Source organism: Haliaeetus leucocephalus, unplaced genomic scaffold, assembly GCF_000737465.1.
Source record: "Haliaeetus leucocephalus isolate CR32 unplaced genomic scaffold, Haliaeetus_leucocephalus-4.0 Scaffold137, whole genome shotgun sequence".
NCBI classification, from domain to species: domain Eukaryota; kingdom Metazoa; phylum Chordata; class Aves; order Accipitriformes; family Accipitridae; genus Haliaeetus; species Haliaeetus leucocephalus.
In genome coordinates this window covers 1,347,876-1,366,783 of record NW_010972573.1, presented here as the reverse complement: position 1 = coordinate 1,366,783, position 18,908 = coordinate 1,347,876, and the positions used below count along the sequence as shown (strand labels likewise).

Sequence of the window (18,908 nt, the reverse complement as noted above, 5' to 3'; positions counted from 1 at the left end):
TCTTCTCGCTGTGTTTATTTCTATTACTCTAACCTCTTCCTCATTTTTCTTTGTCTTCTCCTTTCACCTTGATTGTTGCATGCTATTAGAGTATAAAGGAGACAAGTTTTCTGCTGCACTGCATCAATTTTGACACCTCTGCTAAATTTTGCTCAATAATTATCTGATACTTTAATATGCAAAGTACCTATACCGTATTAAAGGACTGCCCTTTGAAAGATAGGTAAATTTTAGCACACACATTCAATTAACAGAAAAGAGCCAGTAGGCAGTACTCAACAATGAACAGCATAATCCCTATCCACTGTAAATCACTTGTAATTAGGAGCTGCCGCTGGTGCAAAATGCAAATGGTTGTAGTTATCACCACAGGAAAGCAGAGGGAAGCAGGGAAGTACTCCCCTCACTCTCCAGTGCCATTAGATAGAAACAAGCAGGTTCATATGAAGACTGCAAGGGGCCTGGGTGTCACCCCAACCAATTTTTCATCTTCATGCTAGCGTGCCCATGAAGATATGCTATAGAAGGTATTCATGCTCTCCCTGGGCTTCACCAAAGTCAGCAAAACATTAAGTGGTTCTTTAAGTTATGATGCTCTGCTAGTCCAGAACTCAATCTAATTGTTGCGTGTCGTGATATAAATGAAAGCAATCCTTAATTAAAATTAGAAGGCTTAGTCTTGAACAAGAATTCACACGCAGGGCTTGCATGTAAACTGAAGACAGAGCAAGTTTCTGGCAGAAACATTTTAGATTCAGTTTCTTCATCTAGGAAATTAAGATGATAATATTTACCCCTCTCACAAGATGAGCTGAGAGCTTAAAATTTACTCATGCCTCATAAACATTGTAAGATATCTTGATGAAAGATAGTTGTTTGCAGAAGTGCAAAGTATTGGTGGATTGGATTTTTATTAAACCTGCATTGTTCTATTTTGATCTTAAGACTACTATTGCATTTCCAAGGTGCCCAACCCAGAGACATGCTGAAAATTGACCTGGATTTAATATTGCTGTATTTTTCATTTCCTCCTCTTACTGCCTTGTCAGTAGCAATGAACTTTAATTAAAGCAAACAACTCTTTAAAAGTTCTTTTATACTCTATCCAATATGACTTAAGTACTCCAGTATGTTTTCAAATGTACTGAAACAATATACCTGCTAATTAACAAAAAATGAAAGCTTAGCTTTAGCTTCTCCAACCTTAACACTTCCTCCACTTCCTCTAAGACTAGTTTATTGATTCATGGCAAGTGTAATTTATGAAGTCCATGAGACTGATTTCTTATCTTATTAACCTTACACTGATACAAGTGAGATCAGAGTCTGTGTGTGCACATGAGCTGCTTTTAAGGCATTTCTACTTGCAGTTTAGAGAAGGTAAAAGTGACCTCTGTTAAGTAGGTCTGGAGGGATGGGAGAAGAAAGGGCTGCTCAGTCAGCCCCCTGTCATACAGCCAAGAGGATGCACTGCACTGCACTGCACTGGAAAATCTTAAAGGTGGAAGGAGAACACTAACATCTTAGTGCTCTCTTTGCAGTAAGTTCTTCCATGGTAGAAGTAACCACAAACGTTAGTTACTGAAGAGAATAGGATATAATTTAAGATGCAAGGGCCATGCAAACACAATCACACATACCTAGATATGCTCAAGTGTGAGAGATCATTTACCATCTACAAGACTCCATATTTAAGCACATCTGAACAATTTCATTGTTACAAGTGGGGGTTTTGTGTGCTAACACGAAAAAAATCAAAATTAGAGCTGTAAAAAATTCACACACAACCTGAAATAGTCTATGCTTACTTGACAGGGTTCTTGGCAGCATCTGGATCCTGAGCAGTTACTGTTCCTATCACACTGTTTATTGGAACATCTTCTTTCACTTCCATTATGTATGCTGGTCTGCTGAACACAGGGGGTTCATCTACATCCTCCACCTGAATTCTGACTGTAGCTGAGTCCTTGAATGGGCCCAGGTAGAGGAATCGAGGGTCCACGTGAGTATTGGTAGCTTCCACTTTCAGAATATACAGGTTTTTATTTTCAAAATCCAATGCCTGGGAAGAGAAAAAAAAAGTTTGAGAGGTCTGTGAGGATTGCTGTCGCTTGCAGCCAGATGAGCCAAATGAGTAGGGGGATGTCATGGAAAGGCCTGTGCTAGGTAACAGGCGGCTGAACGGGAATTAAAATGCCAGCAAAAAGGACAAAGACAGGACTCTGTGCCACTGGTGATACAGTGTAGAAAAAACACTTTTTCAGGGAATTCTATGCCTGGAACTCCTAAACATCAATTAATCTTTCCTTCTCAAATAGTCTTAACTCCTCATGCCTTTTATTCTGTCATTTTTGGCATTTTGATCTTTTCTTATCTACTTCTTGCCCCTAAGCACCTCACGCTAAAGGGGGGAAGATTTTCTAGGAGCTGCTTGTTTAAATATTGGCATTCCATCACTGAAATGAAACACCGTGACATCTAGTGCCTGGACATCCAGGACCACCCATCAAGGAAAACATTATTTTATGATAGGCTATGACTATATCACACTCTTTTAAAAGTATGAAGAAGCAGCATTTAGCGACTCATTGTTACAGTACTTAGAGAAACGTGGGGAGAGAGTAGTCACCCCATTTTTCCATTATGTTGTAGAAGACTCACAGCTTCTGTCAGCAACAGACAGAAATGCAAACAGAGTTAGACTGATATCATAATCAGCCCCTGGCAGGCATCTCCTAAAAAACAAGTAATGACAGGTGTCGTACTGATATCAACAAGCAAGTGCATGTTCGGAAAATCTACACAATGTCTATCTAGTGGTGACTGAACTTGAACTGATGGAGGATGATATCTGTAACCTTATCAAGCTTGCCTGATAACCCACTGTAAACAATATTTCTCAAACCTTTTCTGACAGCCAATGTGCAACCTAGTAGATGATGTCCATTGTGATCCAGCAAGGCACTGTGATTTTTTTTCTAAAGCAAAAGCACGCTGATGGATTTATTAATTAGTTTTACAAAATGTGATTCAAAAGAAATTTGTCTATCTACTTTAATGCTTTACAGCTATACAATTCAACACCTTCTGATAGTGCAAAACAGGCAATGTCATACTCATTATTTCTGTGGTGTTAACACAGCACCTTCTAGTAACTGGGCAAATCCCGTAAGCATCACAGGGAGAAAATCACAGTTGGATGGTGGTGACTCCTTGAGTTATTCTGCAGATATGTTCAGACTGTAGAATTTTTTTCTCAGCTCTATCCCACTCCCTAGGTTATTTACTCTCTCAGGTCCTTCAAAGTATGTGCACTGGTTTAGTAAAGGAGGGTATAAGAGGAAGGATTCCAATTGCTTGTATAAAAGAAACTTTACATAGGTAATGTAGAGATTCCTAATAGATAGCATTCAAATTAATAAACAACACACGTTGCACTAAAAGTGGAAAACAAATATGTGCTAGATAAAGTATTGAGTGGTATTTCAGAGGCTGGGATTAAGTGTTTTGTGTACCTTTTTGACAGTTATAATTCCTTCCTGTGTGTCCTTGTCTGTGGTAATTCCAAACATGTCATATCCATCCCCCTCAGTGATGCTGTATTCAATCTCTGCATTTTCATCCACGTCAGCATCATTAGCTTTTATCCTGCCAACTGGTGAGTCAGGTGGCGTAGACTCAGGAGCTCTGAACTGGTATGTGCCTACAGCAGACAGAGAAGGAAATTTTGTCAATCGGTCTCATGGTACTTTGGACACCAGCTCTCATCCCGCTGTCCAGGCTGGGCATGCACAGATGAGTTAGCAAGTCGCTATGTCTTCAGGCCTTCTAGGCAACAGCCTTCAGCTTCTGCCTTACTTTCATGTGGATAAAAGTAAATAATTTTTCTATCTATTTGCTAGTATGAAGGATGGACTTTTTTTTTTTTCTCCTACATACATGTATCTTTAGCAACATATGTCCCCTTCTAGACATTACCAGGGTGTCTGTTGGCCATATCAAAATTGTATATGAAAAATGTCTTGAGGCCAAAAGAGGAATATTAAGAACTTCCAGAGGCCAATGCAGCTTAGTAACACTAAAGCCAAGTGCAGCGCAAATGCCTATTAATAAGGCGCTACATTGAATTCTCCTCTAAAAAAACTCTACTTAGGGAATGTTGGCATTATGAAGCTGTATCTTTGGCTTTTATATTGAAGACGCTTATGTCCAGAGATGTATAATTAACTCATTGGAGGCAGAGTGCTATATTTTCTCTTAAGTTGCTCTAATTTAAATGGAAACGCTTTGCCCACAGCTAAGAACAGACTTTGAACTCAAATGACAAGTTGCTTCCAATAACTTTCCCAGTGACTTAACCGCCAAAGCTTGCTGATTTATCTGATAGTATCTGCAATTATTTTCTCTAACAGCTGCTCTTGACTTTGACACACACTGACACTGTGATACACACACATAACACACAGAGCAGTGGTTAGACAAAGCAAAAAAGAAAAAGAGAGAGAGAGTGAAGGAAGAAAAAGAAAGAAAGAGAAAAGGAAGGAAAGAGAGGGAAAGAGAAGTAGATGAAAACTGATCCACTTTGAATCATTTATAGCCATGAATGGTCATTAATAGAAATTACTTTCTGGCTCAACCGATTCCCTTAAATATCACACAGATACCTACCAAATGATCTGAGACAGGGGAAGGAAAATAGGCAGCAACGTCTGGTATATTTATGTATGTGCTTTTGTTTCTGTATGCAAAGAATATAGGAAAATCCATTGAGGCATGGCACCCATGCTTCTTGGGTGTAAGTATTCATTTTGATAGAATTGCTCTTAGGATCTTTTTATGTACTGAAATAAATGTTTCAAAACTCAGATATGTTAGATTAGAACAGATATCTTAAAACTCAGTCAACCACAAGTTCTAATAGAAATAATATTGATCAAGAACTATAGATTACATCAAAGCTATTTAATGGGTAGGAAAAATAGTGTTTCTGTACATTAATTCACCTCTCAGACTATCTGCTGCAACTGCAGTAAAAATACTAAAGATATGATTCCCAGTTATTGCAATTAACCTTAGCATGATGCTATTGCTTGCTTGTGTGTCCTTTTTTTCTTTCTTAAAGGAAGTCTGATACTCAGTAAGTGCACAACAGCAGAAACAATATCTCAGGTGAAAAAAAAAAAAACAAAACCAAACCAATTTTTCTCCATTTTAATGTAAAGACATAGAATGTAAATGTTCCATACTCTGGGGGAAGCGAGGCGGATTGTCGTTTACGTCAGTCAGTGTGATGTTCACGGTGGTGGTTCCTGATAATCCGCCCATCTGGCCGCCCATGTCCTTAGCCTGGATGACCACTTGGTATTGCTCCCTGTTTTCACGGTCCATGTTTAGCAAAGCAGTTTTAATAATGCCTGAAAACATGAAAATTAAAGAGTGGGGAATTCACAAGTAAGGTACTGACTTTGATGGAAATTCTTATTAAAAATAACCCCACAGCCTAAAGAACAAAACAATCGCTGTGCAATAAGTAAACTTTGCCCAATACAAATATTTACTGTTATGAGATGGCACATTAAATTACAAACTTGTCATATCATATCTCAGGCTGCTGCCTATGTGACAGACACAGTATTAGTGGCATCCCCAGAAAGATGTTCTTTCTACCTATTTGTGAGCAGTGGTATTTTACATAACTATTTACCCCCTTGCAGTTCCATGCTAAAATCTCTCACTGAACTGGAAAAAGGGTCTTTGTTCATTATAATGTGCTCCATCTTTTCTCTCTTGTTCTGTCAATATTTTTATTTTGACAGACATGGTTAAAAAAAAAAAAACAGTTAACTTCAGCGAGACATCATTAAAGAGGCAGTACAACAACATTAAATGGGAGAAGAGAAATTAATTAAGAAAATTATGAGCATCCAAGCATGCCCAAGTATATATATTTCTATTTATACATTGATTTAAATGATTTTGCCAGTCACTTCCTTCTTCAAAGGCACAAATATCAGTTATGAGGCCAACTCCTATTGAAATTCAATCATTCAGATTTACCCTGAAGTAAAATGTTTGCATTCTCACTGGGTCTTTTAAGGCTAAGAACTGACTCCTTTGTAGGCAAAAGGGGTGAAATTCAAGTACTGAAATCCATGCCAAAATTCACAGCAGCTTCGACAGACACTTATTTCAGTCTAGGAGTTTTGCAATTGATTTCCATGGCAGGAAGATCAAACCTGTGGTTTACCTTGCTTCCCCTCTGCGCCCCACACAACCCTCTTGCTAAAAGATTATTACTGGTGAACTCCCAGCTACATTATCCTTATTATAACTCTAGATAGAAGAGCACATAGTGTACTGTCCAAGTCAGAATGAGTGCATCAGTGCAAAAATCCTTGCTTGTATTATCTAATACCTTATGCTTGAAGGGAAGCTCCCTTTGATCTTGGCTCTCACTTTTCAGAATTAAGTACATTTTTTCACCTCAGGTTCTTCTTTGAGACATCTAATCTCTCCTTCCTTTCCCCTGCCTGAGTTTCTAAGATTTATTTAAGAAACAATGCTAAAACCTGACTAATTGTCTGGGATAATCCATTCCTTCCTGTAAGGATGCTGAGGAGAACCGGTTTCTCTGGTTTCCAGCAACCTATCACAGTGAATGTTCCTATTTAAGGAGTTTCTTGAGATCCTTTGTTTCTTGTTGGAGAATTTTGTTATAGATCTTGGGAAAAGACTATCTATGTAGTCAGATAGTCAATGATACAGCAGATTCAGTCAGCCAGAGTTCTATGTTTTATATGCACAGGTTCCAAGGCTGTCTGTTACTCAGACCATAAAAAATTCCAGTCACTGTATATAATTTAAATGCCTTCCAAAAACAGAACTCAGAAGTTTGGGATTCTATTTGTGATCTTCTAGTGTAGCGCAACAGCCAATTTTACCTCTTCTATCATTATTCTTAATTAAGATTTCTTTCATAAAATTAGCATTAAAGTGATATGTTGCAGATGTACAGAAATTATAATTACTTTAAACAAGTTTTGAAGAAGCAGAAGGAGGAAAAAACCCCTACCCGAACAAACCCTCAGTCTTAATTTAGCCGTTATGAAGATCTATGAGGATTAAGCACTTTTTTTCCACACCCACCTGTTTCTCATTTTCATCTAAAAGCCAACCTATTTGGTTTAATTTAAGCATCCACAGCAGTCTCTGTACCCACCGCTTGTTAAAAATGATTGAAAACTGGTTCACATCCAGTATTAATTGTATTTATTAGACTTCGCTGGTAAGATTAAAATAATGTAGGTGTCATGTTTACAGATGTATTGCCCTATTAAGTTTGTCAGATTTTGCACTGAAGAAGATGTAATCTCTTTGAAGTTTTTGTCTAATATGTCCTAGCTTGGCTTAGCATGTCATTTTGAATTACAGACATTGTCATAGAATGACAGATAAGGTCCCCTGACCTGTCTCAGATTCGACAGAGAAATATGGTTGTCCCTGGAGAATACTGTAGACAACTTTAGCACTGTTCCCATATGTAGGATCATCGGCATCAGTTGCGGTGACTTGCACAACAAAGGTACCTGCAATGATAAATTAAAGAAAATAAAAATCCACAGGTTTTTTTCATGGCCAAGACAGTTTACGATGTAGAAAAAGCATAGTTTATGTTCAGGTCAAACTTGTGGGAAGAAGTTAGAGATATTCTTATTTTGTAGACGTTTCTCTGTTCATAAAGGACATACATAGATACAAAACCAAAATAATAGTTGGGTTATTCTCAGTTCATTAAAATACACAGTTACTGATTGGATATGTAGAACCTTCATCATATTTCTTATGAAGAGACCAGAAGCGCACCCTTCTGCAGATATTGAAGGCATTCAGAGTTTGAATCTAGGTCAAGAATATACTTTTGCAAATTTACTCATGCTTGTAAGGTGTTTGACATAGGATTGTAAATGTGTTTTTTTCATGTGTCTTCTAGAGAAAGAAATGGTGTTGAATCATAGGCAAAGTGTTAACAAACATAAAAAATTAGCTTACGTTTTGGCATTTAAAACAGATTTGTGAATAAAGTATTCACTTCACATATTAAAATGTGAATATTAGGTTCTCTCTTCACCAGATGAGGTTTCATCCATGTGAGAAGTCCCATGAATGAGAGGAGAGAGTATGCCCCAAAGTCTTTATTTTCATATTGCTTGAGCTTTATTTTAATCTCATTCTTGATTATGATTAATTAATGTTCCTCTCCCTGGATACTATTTCGGATTAGAAGTGTGCTTCTTGCAGTTCAACCATACATCGCTCTCTGACAAAGAAATCCAAATGACCTCCGTAAGAATCAGAGACAAAGAATCAAAACCTGTCAACTTCTCTGGAAAAGATCCAATCTTAAAATCATATTTCAAGCAAGTTATTTTATTCTCTTTTATTGATTGATTCTTACAGCTTGATACATTTTAAATCAATAGAAAGATTTCAATGGACTTCAGTAGACTTAGAAGCTCTTTTCTTTTGCATGAAAAGAGCAACAAAGGTCATAGGAAGTTAATGGCATATCTCAGAATCAGTGATGAGTTGACTCGGGTTACAGTTTTCGCTCCTAAAGTGTGTACAACCACTTCTGCACCTGCCCTTTTCCATTTTTTTTAACCTTCCTGAACTAAAGAAGTGTTGCTGAACAGATCTAGGGGTGGTATGGACATGCTTAGGTGACCGTGGATTACCATATTATTATACTGCTACTAAATCATGTTAACAAAGCGTATTAAACTCTTTACGAGTGTCACGTAACACAGCTTAGCTCAGCTCACTTTCACTGTGAACTAAAATAGATTGTATTCACTTGCATTTTTTGTGGTACAACAGAGGGAGTGGGTTTCACTCAGCTGGCACCTCTGATTCCAGCAGACTGTTGTCACTATCTTCCTAGAGTTAGACTGTGGGGTTTTTTAAATGGCTGAGGTGCTTTTACTCCAGACTCAACCAGCGGATGCCTGTTTTCAGTGCCTGTAAACTTTGGGCCCTTCATTAGCTCCACAGAAAGACCCCAGACCAGACACTGAAATCAATTATAGTTAGCACCTACCAACATCTGACATTTCGGGAATGCTGGCATTGTAAACGTCCTTTGTAAACATTGGCTCGTTGTCATTGATATCATGGATCTTAATGATGAACTCAGATTCTGGTTCCACTGGTCTTCCAGTCCTTCTGTTTATAGCCTGGGCACGGAGTATGTATACAGGCTTTTCTTCTCTGTCTAGTCTCTTTGTGGCCTGGATGTCACCAGTGTTTTCATTGATAATGAAGAGGTCTCCTGCTCCATCTCCAGAAAGGATGTACTTAAGTGATCCATCTCCTTTATCCTGGTCTGAATGAAGCTGGTGGTGAAATGGGAATAAAAGAAAGAAAGGAAAATAAATAATTGGGACACAATTCTAGATACTTTAACTGACACCTTGATACATGCTTTACTATTATTAATACCCAGCCAAAAGGCTGTACACTGCTTTTGGGAAATGAGATGCTACCACAGTAGAAGCAGTGAATTGATCGAGTTGTGTCTTGATGTCGGAATTGAAATGGTCTGCAGTATTATAAGAAATTGCCTGAAGGAAATCATGAACGGAAGCTGCAGATCACTTTCCCAAGCTAAGCATACATCAGTCAGGTCTAAATGCTAGTGGCTTGGGTGGAATCCTAGGAATATGTAGGACAGTGAGATCCTACAGTGGAAAAACATTGGATTTGGGAACTGCAGTAAGCAAAGAATTAAAAAGTGGCCAGGCCAGCCACTTAAGTTTATATTCTGGGGTGCTCTGCGCTTAGGCCCCACGGACATTATGTAATATACCACACAGTGCACAACATGATGACATACTAAATACATACGTGAATAGCAGATAAATACATGCATTCACAGATGTGGTAAACTAAGAGCAGAATCAGGCAGGCATACTAGACTGTTAGAGCACTGGCAGTGAAGAGATCGGCTGCCTTATCCAAAGGGACCCGGACAAAGCTGAAACATGGTGGGGGCAGGGGAAATAAGAGAATGATGGTAATTAGCATACAAAGCATGAGCTGCCCAAAACATCACCTTTTTTTTTTCCCAGGAGATTTCCACATCTTTTGAAAAGCTGCTTAGCACACACGTAAGGTATGACCGATTAAATCATACTCTCATGGCTGTTCCTTTGATAAAGGCTTATTTATCCCCCTGGCCTTAAAATCAAAGCTAATCAACTACAATTTGTTTTGTTGTTACATTAGAGAAAATAGAAAATAAAAAAATGAAACATTAAAATTATTTCTAAAGTCAGGGCATAGGTGGTGAAATTCATGGGGAAAAAAAAAATCTATTAGGTAGCAGATTCCTGGAAATTGTTGATTTCATAGGAAAGACTTGTTTAGGAGTCAGGAGTGCTGGACTTTCTCAACCAGTTCTTTGCTTCTCTTTTCCTGCATACAAGTTAGAAAAAAACCACCTAGTTGACTATGTGGCAAAGTACTTAGCATTGTTGGATAACATGCTTTGTAGAAAAGAAAGATTTCTGGGTTGAAAGAACATAGAAAGTCTTCACATAGACTTTACCAATGCCTGGCTATGCCCCTACCATGCTGGAAGGGCAGCCTCCAGCATGACCATATGGTCAATGTTTTAGGCTTCCTCTAGCTTTCTGCCCAGATCAGTGCTGTGCTGGCAGCCTACTGACTATCCACTTGGTGGCACAGTGCTCCACAGCTTGCGCTTATGCCTATGGTCCCTACAGAAAACACGTTCCATGCACTAAGTCTGCCTTTAAGGGCAAAACTCTTTGTCACCACACATACAAAAAGTGTCCAATAACAAAATATCAGAACTGTAGCACAGTTAATCGTTAGCAGACATGCTGAGGCACTCTTCTTAAGTTTCTCCTTCAGGGAGAAAATGGGCATTCCATGTAATTTTGCGCAGAGCCGTTCCTCTTGATAATAGGAGTAGTCTCCTGGTTTCAGCTGGGATAGAGTTAATTGTCTTCCTAGTAGCTGGTACAGAGCTATGTTTTTGAGTTAGGTATGAGAAGAATGTTGATAACACTGATGTTTTCAGTTGTTGCTAAGTAATATTTAGTCTAAAGTCAAGGATTTTTCAGCTTCTCATGCCCAGCCAGCAAGAAGGTTGGAGGGGCGCAAGAAGTTGGGAGGGGACACAGCCAGGACAGCTGACCCAAACTGGCCAACGGGGTATTCCAGACCATGTGACATCACATCTAGTATAGGAACTGGGGGGAGTGGGGGTGAAGGGATCACTGCTCAGGGACTAACTGGGCATCGATTGGCGGGGGGTGAGCAATTGCATTGTGCATCACTCGAATATTCCAGTCCATTTATTACTACTGTTGTCATTGTATTAGTGTTATCATTATCATTACTAGTTTCTTCTTTTCTGTTCTATTAAACCATTCTTATCTCAACCCATGAGTTTTACTTCTTTTCCCGATTTTCTGCCCCATCCCACTGGGTGGGGGGAAGTGAGTGAGCGGCTGTGTGGTGCTTAGTTGCTGGCTGGGGTTAAACCACGACAAGTACCAATCAATAGCTTGTATGCAACATTTTTCATAAACAGATTTCAAAACCCTTCACAAAAGCAGTCAATACCATTTGCTCTGTTTTCTGGAAAACAAAGCATAGAATCTTGAAGTTTCTCAGAAGGCTAGTCTTGGAAGCTGGAATAGAGTTTAGGTCTCCCAAGTCCCATTCGGTTGGCCAATACACTCAGCCATAGGGCCTGGAGGAATTATATGGTTTACTAGATATAACCTCAGCCTCTGATGAATATCTGTTAGACCTGCTTGTTAAGAAGTCAGACTAGAAGTCTACTGCGGAAAGTAATTTCAATAGGACATTGGAGTGTAATTTTCCTCAAAGGCAACCTGAAACAGGAAAGGCATGGAAAGAATTTTGTCTTGAAAATTGTGTATTTTTTATGATTGTTTCACATCAAAAATTCAACTTTGTTTGCCTTAAAAGTCTCTTTAACTTTGTCTGTATCATATTGGGACAAAAACAGCCCTCAGTAACAGACCATCATTAATTCATAAGAATCATGGAATAGTGCTGTTGTGAGACTTATTACAGGCTGAAATCCCAAACTCATTTTTATCATCATTTTAATTAAAACTAGTTTCAATGAACAAGGTAGCAAAAAAGGTCAAGCTAGAAAAGGTGTTGGAACCACTGGGAATTGTCTGCCATAATATTCTTTTCCAGACCACCTAAAGAGCTAAAAATGGAAACTTGTGTCATTTTTCCAAGCCCATAGTTTATGAAATTTCCACTCCTCCTCCACAGTTAACCCACCTATGTAAGATCGACTGCGACTTTGGATATCAAGACAAAGTATACCTCAGTGTAATGACTCATCAATATTGAGAATGAGGTGATCATCAAAAGATCAATCTCTAGCCCTTCAGCAAAAGCACTAACTTTTGAAAATAAATGTTCCCTAGGCCTATACCACAACCCCAGCATCAACTGCTTAATAGCTGGGCCAAAATAGTTTGGATTTTGTTCCCTTCTTTTCAGAAAACCGTTTTGGTTTTATATATTAGATAAAACAAGCAGATCTCCAGAAAAGTTTCTCATAGATGATAAATTTGTAACATTCACTTGTGAGGAAAACATCTGAAAAAAATGATTTATTATTTTAGATTACTTTATCTGTCCTTGACCGTTTGCTTGGTAGAAAAGTTTTATCCAAGCAAAGGCAATCATCTGTTTTATTTTTTCTTAAGTGTCAGTTTATCTTGAAAGCAATATTTTGCCTGTGTGACCTATATGAAGAGGGAAATTGCTACCGTAACCAAGTTAAAAAAAATAAATTGGGAATAAAATTAAAGGAGAAATAAATGTGCAAGTTGAGGCTAAAAAGAAGGGCCTGGAGGTGAGATGCACTTAAAAATACAGTTGATAGTTTTGTATATAAAACTTAACACCATTGTTAAGTTATGAGGATGAAATGAGTAGTAATAACAACACCTCTCTTTCCTTTTAAGTTGAAGTTATTTTTCACTACCCAGACACCTCATTGCAAAGGAAGTTTGCTGTGATGAGATACGCCTATAAATTATACTGCAGATGCTTTTAGCAGGACTGATCCTAGCCAATAAAAGATATTATAGCTTCACTCTGCTAACCTGTGTTGCAAGAGTGTCCATTATCCTCTGCATAAAGTCGGTCATGGGACAGATAAATGGACCATGGCAGATAGTCATGGGATAGAATAAAATGTCTTGGGACATAGTGCTCATGTCAGCTGGGCTGTATCATATTACCATTCCTCAATACAAAGTTAATTCAGCCACAGGTTTTTAGGGCTCCACTTAAAGGTAGATTTTTTTTATTTCCTTAGAAACTCAGTGTTACTCAAAGGCATTCCCTTCAATTGGTGACTGAACTGAGCCATACCTCAAAGGTAAGCAAAATTGTGAAGAAGTAAGTCTATGCAATAAAAAGTAAATGCATCAGCAATTGCACTGTATTAATATTATAGTAAATTGATTCATTCAGAATCTAATCTGGACACTTTTGTGAAATCGTCCATCAATCACTGGCTAAGGCTGAGGATGAAAGACAAATTAAACATTTTACTATGCCCTAGGCATACTTTTACTCATTTTACTTTAATACCACTGTTAAGTGAACCATCTGGTTCGCTTTTAATGACCTACAGTCAGATAAAAACTGTCCAGCCGTTCTTTCTTCCCTGTGCCCCCCCGCCCCAAATGTCCTGGCCCAAAAGATTCAAATACGGTGTCCTGAAAACAGGGAAGGCTTCAGGCCTCCAGGAAAAGGCGTTTAAAGTGCATACAGGACTGCAGCATTAGCTGCCTGTATTTGACATTCTGCTTGTTGTCACATACACAATTACTTTAAAAGGAGAGGGGTTTTTTTCAAAGTAGCTACAATCTGGAGTAATCTCCTTCTCTGCAGCGCTTCTGGCAGAGCTCTCTGAAAGCGCCAAGGGTGGTGGCAATCGGGTGTCTTCAGCACGACGAAAAGGAAAGGGCAAGTGAAAGCTGTGCTCAAAGTATCTGCACCGTGAGCCTTTTTTTTTTCTTTCTTCCCCCGAGTGAATGTATTTACAGCATTTTTCTTCATCTCCGATAGACAGTATTGCTTCACTTTAAAGCAACACTCCAGGAAAATTTACCAGGGTTTTAAAAATTGAGTTGGACCCATGCTACACAAACAGGAATTACTTCAGCTACGTATGTGGGAAGAATTTAAGGGCATGTTTCATGCGCTTTTGCAACAAGGCTATAAACTGAAACGGCATGAAAACAGCAGATCCAATTTGCATTAAGTTGTACAATTCATTATTGCCCATCTCTGGTATTATAAATTCATGAGCTATACTCCAAAATGTCGGCAGTGCTTACAAAAGAAGCAGCGTTAGTGTGTTTGGAAGAGGTGAGGGATGGCGGCTCCCCCGGTGGGTCATGGCGGGGCCTGGCAGCCAGGACCCGTCCCACCGCCCCAGCCGGGAGCAGGGCAGCCGGGGGGGCACCGGGGCAGCCCCAGCCCCCGGCATCGGGCACAACCCTGGGGAGGCGAACAGGCCGAGGCCGGGCCAGGACATGGTCCCATGGGTGGGCCTGGCTTGGCAGGGCCCATGGCCCGGCAGGACAGGGCTGTGGGGAGCCGGAGAGCGGCCCTGCTGTGGTGTCGCTGGGGCCGACGGCCTTGGGGGCTGCCGTGGGGGCCTGGGCCTGGGTGGGGGGGGGGGGGCCTGGGCCTGGGCCTGGGCAGGGACAGTCAGGGCTGGCGGGGCCTCAGGGCCCTTTTCTAACCATGCTAAATTAAATTTGATATGAAACTGTATGAAACAGCAGGACCAAGACTGTATAATGAAAGTGAGATCCCATATATTTTAATAGGTTAAGGCTAAGCGCTAACTTTTTTTTGTGTTTGAATGGAATACATTAGAGAGATGCAGCTTTCTAGCACGCATATTTGTAACAAGGTTGTACTGAAAATGTACTTTTATAGCTGTGGTAATTAAAGTCCAAAAAATTGAAATTGCAGGCTCTGAATATTCTCCAGAATGAAATAACATCCCTCCTCTACCTCACTCTATAACACTGATTTAAACAACGTAGTTAGTCTCATTTATGAAGTGGCTTTAGGTTATGCAAGACGGCTGTAAACTGCAGTTAGCTCCCACTAATGTCATATTGCTGGTTATGATACCTGGCAATTCAGTGGGTGAGATGGTTTTCCATCCACCCTGCAGACCAAGTTCTGTTTCCTGTTGTGAATATAACACCCTACTTGCTGAATTTCAGAGTCATTACTGAACCTCTGCAAAGATCAAAGTCAATAGACCTTGGGATGTACACACTGAACCATCAACCTACGATTATCCAGAAATAAGCTGCCTGTTGTGTCCTATTATTTGTTTGTATTTATAAGAGAAACTTGCTATTCTGGGGTTTCTGTGGTCACATTTTTGTCTCCTAACACAATAATGAAATAGAGACCAATTATTAAAATAGTAAGTAGGCAGTTGGTAGGTAGCTAATAAAGAGAATTATGGGTTTGCTCTTGGCAGTATTCATAGCACATGATTTTGCTCCAAATTGAATAGATCCAAACAGCAGAGCCCTGTCTAGTCATTAACAAACTCAACCACATGTATTGCTTGAGGTTACACAGTGCAATGCTACAGCATTCAGAAAAACTAAAGCACTTAAAATGAAACTGCTAATACTATAATATTGCACACAGTTTCTATTTCAGAATAATAACAACTTGCACTCTTCTGTTTCTCTTCTGGTGCTCTGTATCCCTATAGCATCAACAGTTAATATCCTAATCAGCACCATTAATATCATCAAATAATCACTGCCAAAGTTTTTGCTCCACTTGGTGCCTCCATGTTAAAAGGAAAATGGCATTGGTTTTGCACATTAGGCAACAAGTGTTTACGTATATTTTGCAGAAGTTTAAGTATAGACTTCTTCCTAATGCACAAAAAACACCCCCCAAACACTATATATGTGTTCCATATACTTACATATACACACACTATATCATGTATCATCAGGGCAAATGCCTACACAAATCATTTATTTCAAGCCATAAAAGTTCCTTTCTTCTAGAAAGATATTCCACAAGATCCACAGCAAGATCCAGCATCACCAGAAATGACAGATTTCCTATGGACGTGTGTGCCATGTTCTTATGGCCTCAATTATGCTAAGGTCTGGTTCCTTTCATGGTCCACATAACCTCTCTATCTGACTCACCCTAAGGCAAAGCATCCTGCTCTCCCTCATATCACTTAGTCCACTGCATGGTATTTTATACTTCCTGCTGCAGCCCGTGTCCTCAAAGCCTCTTGACTGCAAAATGCTGCTACTTCTTGTGTTCCCTAAATAGTGGCCGGAGAAGAGACAGCAAGGGCTGTAGTTGGTGGTGGCTTATATGTGTGTTCATGGAACAGCTAACTGACCAAACAGCCAAGGCACGATGTAGGTTTATTTGCCTTAAGCAACTACTGTTCTTCCAAACCGTATATGAAATTAATGGTTTTGGCACCTTTATTCTTCTATAAAATTTAATTGAAAGCAGTTAATTAATTTAAAAATTATTTAGAGGTGGCCAATGGAGAGAGAGAGAGAGGCTAGAGTGCTGAAGTTAGTTATATGCTCAGGCCAGATATCTGGAAGGTTATGTCAAGACTTAGTTTACACTTAGGGACCACTCTTTCAAAAATGTAGCTTAAGTTTCTGTTAAAAATGGGAGGATAAATGTTAAAAAAGAAGTTGGAAGACAATGGGAGAAAGATGCTACAGTGCTTCCAACTTTTCTTGGTGTTTAGAAAACTAGAAGAGGTGATTTCTTTCCATTCTTATATAAAGTATTTTGAAGATCATATGAAGATTTATACTCTACATCCTCAAAAGAGCTGGACAGCCAGAGTTTGAAGTAAGATTCAAGCACTGTCATTTTCAAAGAAGATAAAACAACAAAAAATATTTGACAAAATTAAAAAAGAAATGCAAACAGACCCAGCCTTACCAGATCACAGCACCACGATTCCAGATGTACAGCTGTCAGAAAGAGCACTTCCACACAGGGGCTGTTAGACTGCTACAACAGGCACTTTTTGCATCTCATCACTAACCCAAGATCAGCTGTCCTAAGCAATCAGCAGTCTTCATTGTTTGTCACTTTCTTGAACTTACAGATGTCACAGTTTACAGAATACTTAAATTAGTTAACTATAGAAAGTGACAAGTTTACTATAGTAAGTATAGTTACTATACTATAGTTAATACAGTAAACCTGAATATGGCTCAGTGTGACTGATTCCTGAGTGTTTCAGTTTTTTAACGCAGTTTTAATTTGCTTGCTTCCCGCTATGCCTAGTGAAGAAAAAAGCACAACAGGTACACAGTTCCTATTTGAAGAAATCACTGCTCTGGTGATTAGAAAGAGTCTTGTTTTCCAGATTAGATGTGCATTTCTTGTGCCAACATTGTTTTTCTGTTTTAAGAACCTCTTCCCACATAGATACATTCTTCCTCATCCAACATTTATACATAATAATCCCATATGCTCTCATTATTTTTCTTTGCTAGGCTACCAGTCTATATACAGTCCTTGCTTGCAAAATAGGCACTTCTGAGTCCTCAGTTGGAATCCTGTTTACAACCCCAGTCTCTCGTTTTCAGGTCAAGTGGATTCCAAAAAGAGCCAGTGAAGAACAGGCCAGATATGAAGGGATGATGATACTAGTCATTTTTCTGTAATTGCTGCATTTCAGCTGGCCTGCCTTCTGTATGAATAGACCCAGGTCTTTGAACAATAATGTTGATATTTTCCTTTCTATTAGAAATGGTACAAACATTTGCCATTTTCATTGTCATATCAAACTACCTTTTCCCTATCATCCCATGACTAAAACACTCAAATTTTTTGTCCTTCTCTTGCTGTTTCTAATGTATGACCATTCATTATGTGTTGGATTTTTTTTTTTAATAACTCCTATTTCAAGAACATTGCATTTTTATCCTGTTTCCATTCCTTCCATTTTGAAGAGCATACATTTCTTCCTGTGTGATGTTCTGGTCAGCAATAAAGGTTAAGATTTACTACTGAAATCTAGCATGCAAACATTAAATCTGTAGTAAATTAATGAAATAGACCACTGAAGGTTACTGAGGTTATATGAGATTTCTGCATTTTGGGGTGTTGGTCTCTTTGGAGCTGTTGGAAAATATGCTGTGTCCTATTTGCATTGTGCTTATTTTTCTGGGTTTTGTTTATAAGAGGTTGTATAGCAGAACCTGAAATTCTTTAAACCATGGCTCATTCAGCTGTGGCATCCCATTAATACAATAATACATAACAGACTATATTTTTATATAAAGTTCATAACGACAAGCTACTTTTTTTAAGGAAACCTTATCAGCATCAGCCCTGATTGCATGGAATCAGGTATGCTAGAAGAAAAACTCAGTAAAAAAAAAAAAAAAAAATTGTAAATGATACAGGGATCCAATACTTGGACTATTAAAATGCAAATGAAATGTTTTATTAAGGTAACCACCTCAGAGTATACCAGGGAAAGGGTAAAACAATAATGCCCCCTAAGGGTCTCCTTTAGCCTAAGTACTGCTTCTTAGCTCTAACTCTGAGGTTTTTACCAAAAAAATTCCATGAGATTAAAAAAAAAAAGAAAAAAAAGCTAAAATTTCACCCACTGCAAATGGGGAAAAAAGCTAGATGTCAGATAGAAGTGTTCAGTAACAGCAGTATCTTCTACAAAAAAAGATTGTCCTGATATCAAGAACTATAGGAGGAATAAAAAAACACCTAGAAAAAACCCCACCAGGGTGATGCTA

At 38.8% G+C, this 18,908-nt stretch overlaps 1 protein-coding gene across 1 annotated transcript in view; it reads right to left on the bottom strand.

Moving 5' to 3' along the window:
- Window positions 1-18,908, bottom strand: part of CDH6 (cadherin 6, type 2, K-cadherin (fetal kidney)) — a 47,379-nt gene that overhangs the window by 13,832 nt on the left and 14,639 nt on the right. The window contains exons 2-6 of the mRNA XM_010585977.1: window positions 9,098-9,392; window positions 7,467-7,586; window positions 5,247-5,414; window positions 3,516-3,703; window positions 1,809-2,062 (exon numbers count right to left, since the gene is read on the bottom strand). Of these exons, the coding sequence (XP_010584279.1) occupies window positions 1,809-2,062; window positions 3,516-3,703; window positions 5,247-5,414; window positions 7,467-7,586; window positions 9,098-9,392 (1,025 nt within the window). The remainder of the gene's footprint in view (window positions 1-1,808; window positions 2,063-3,515; window positions 3,704-5,246; window positions 5,415-7,466; window positions 7,587-9,097; window positions 9,393-18,908) is intronic.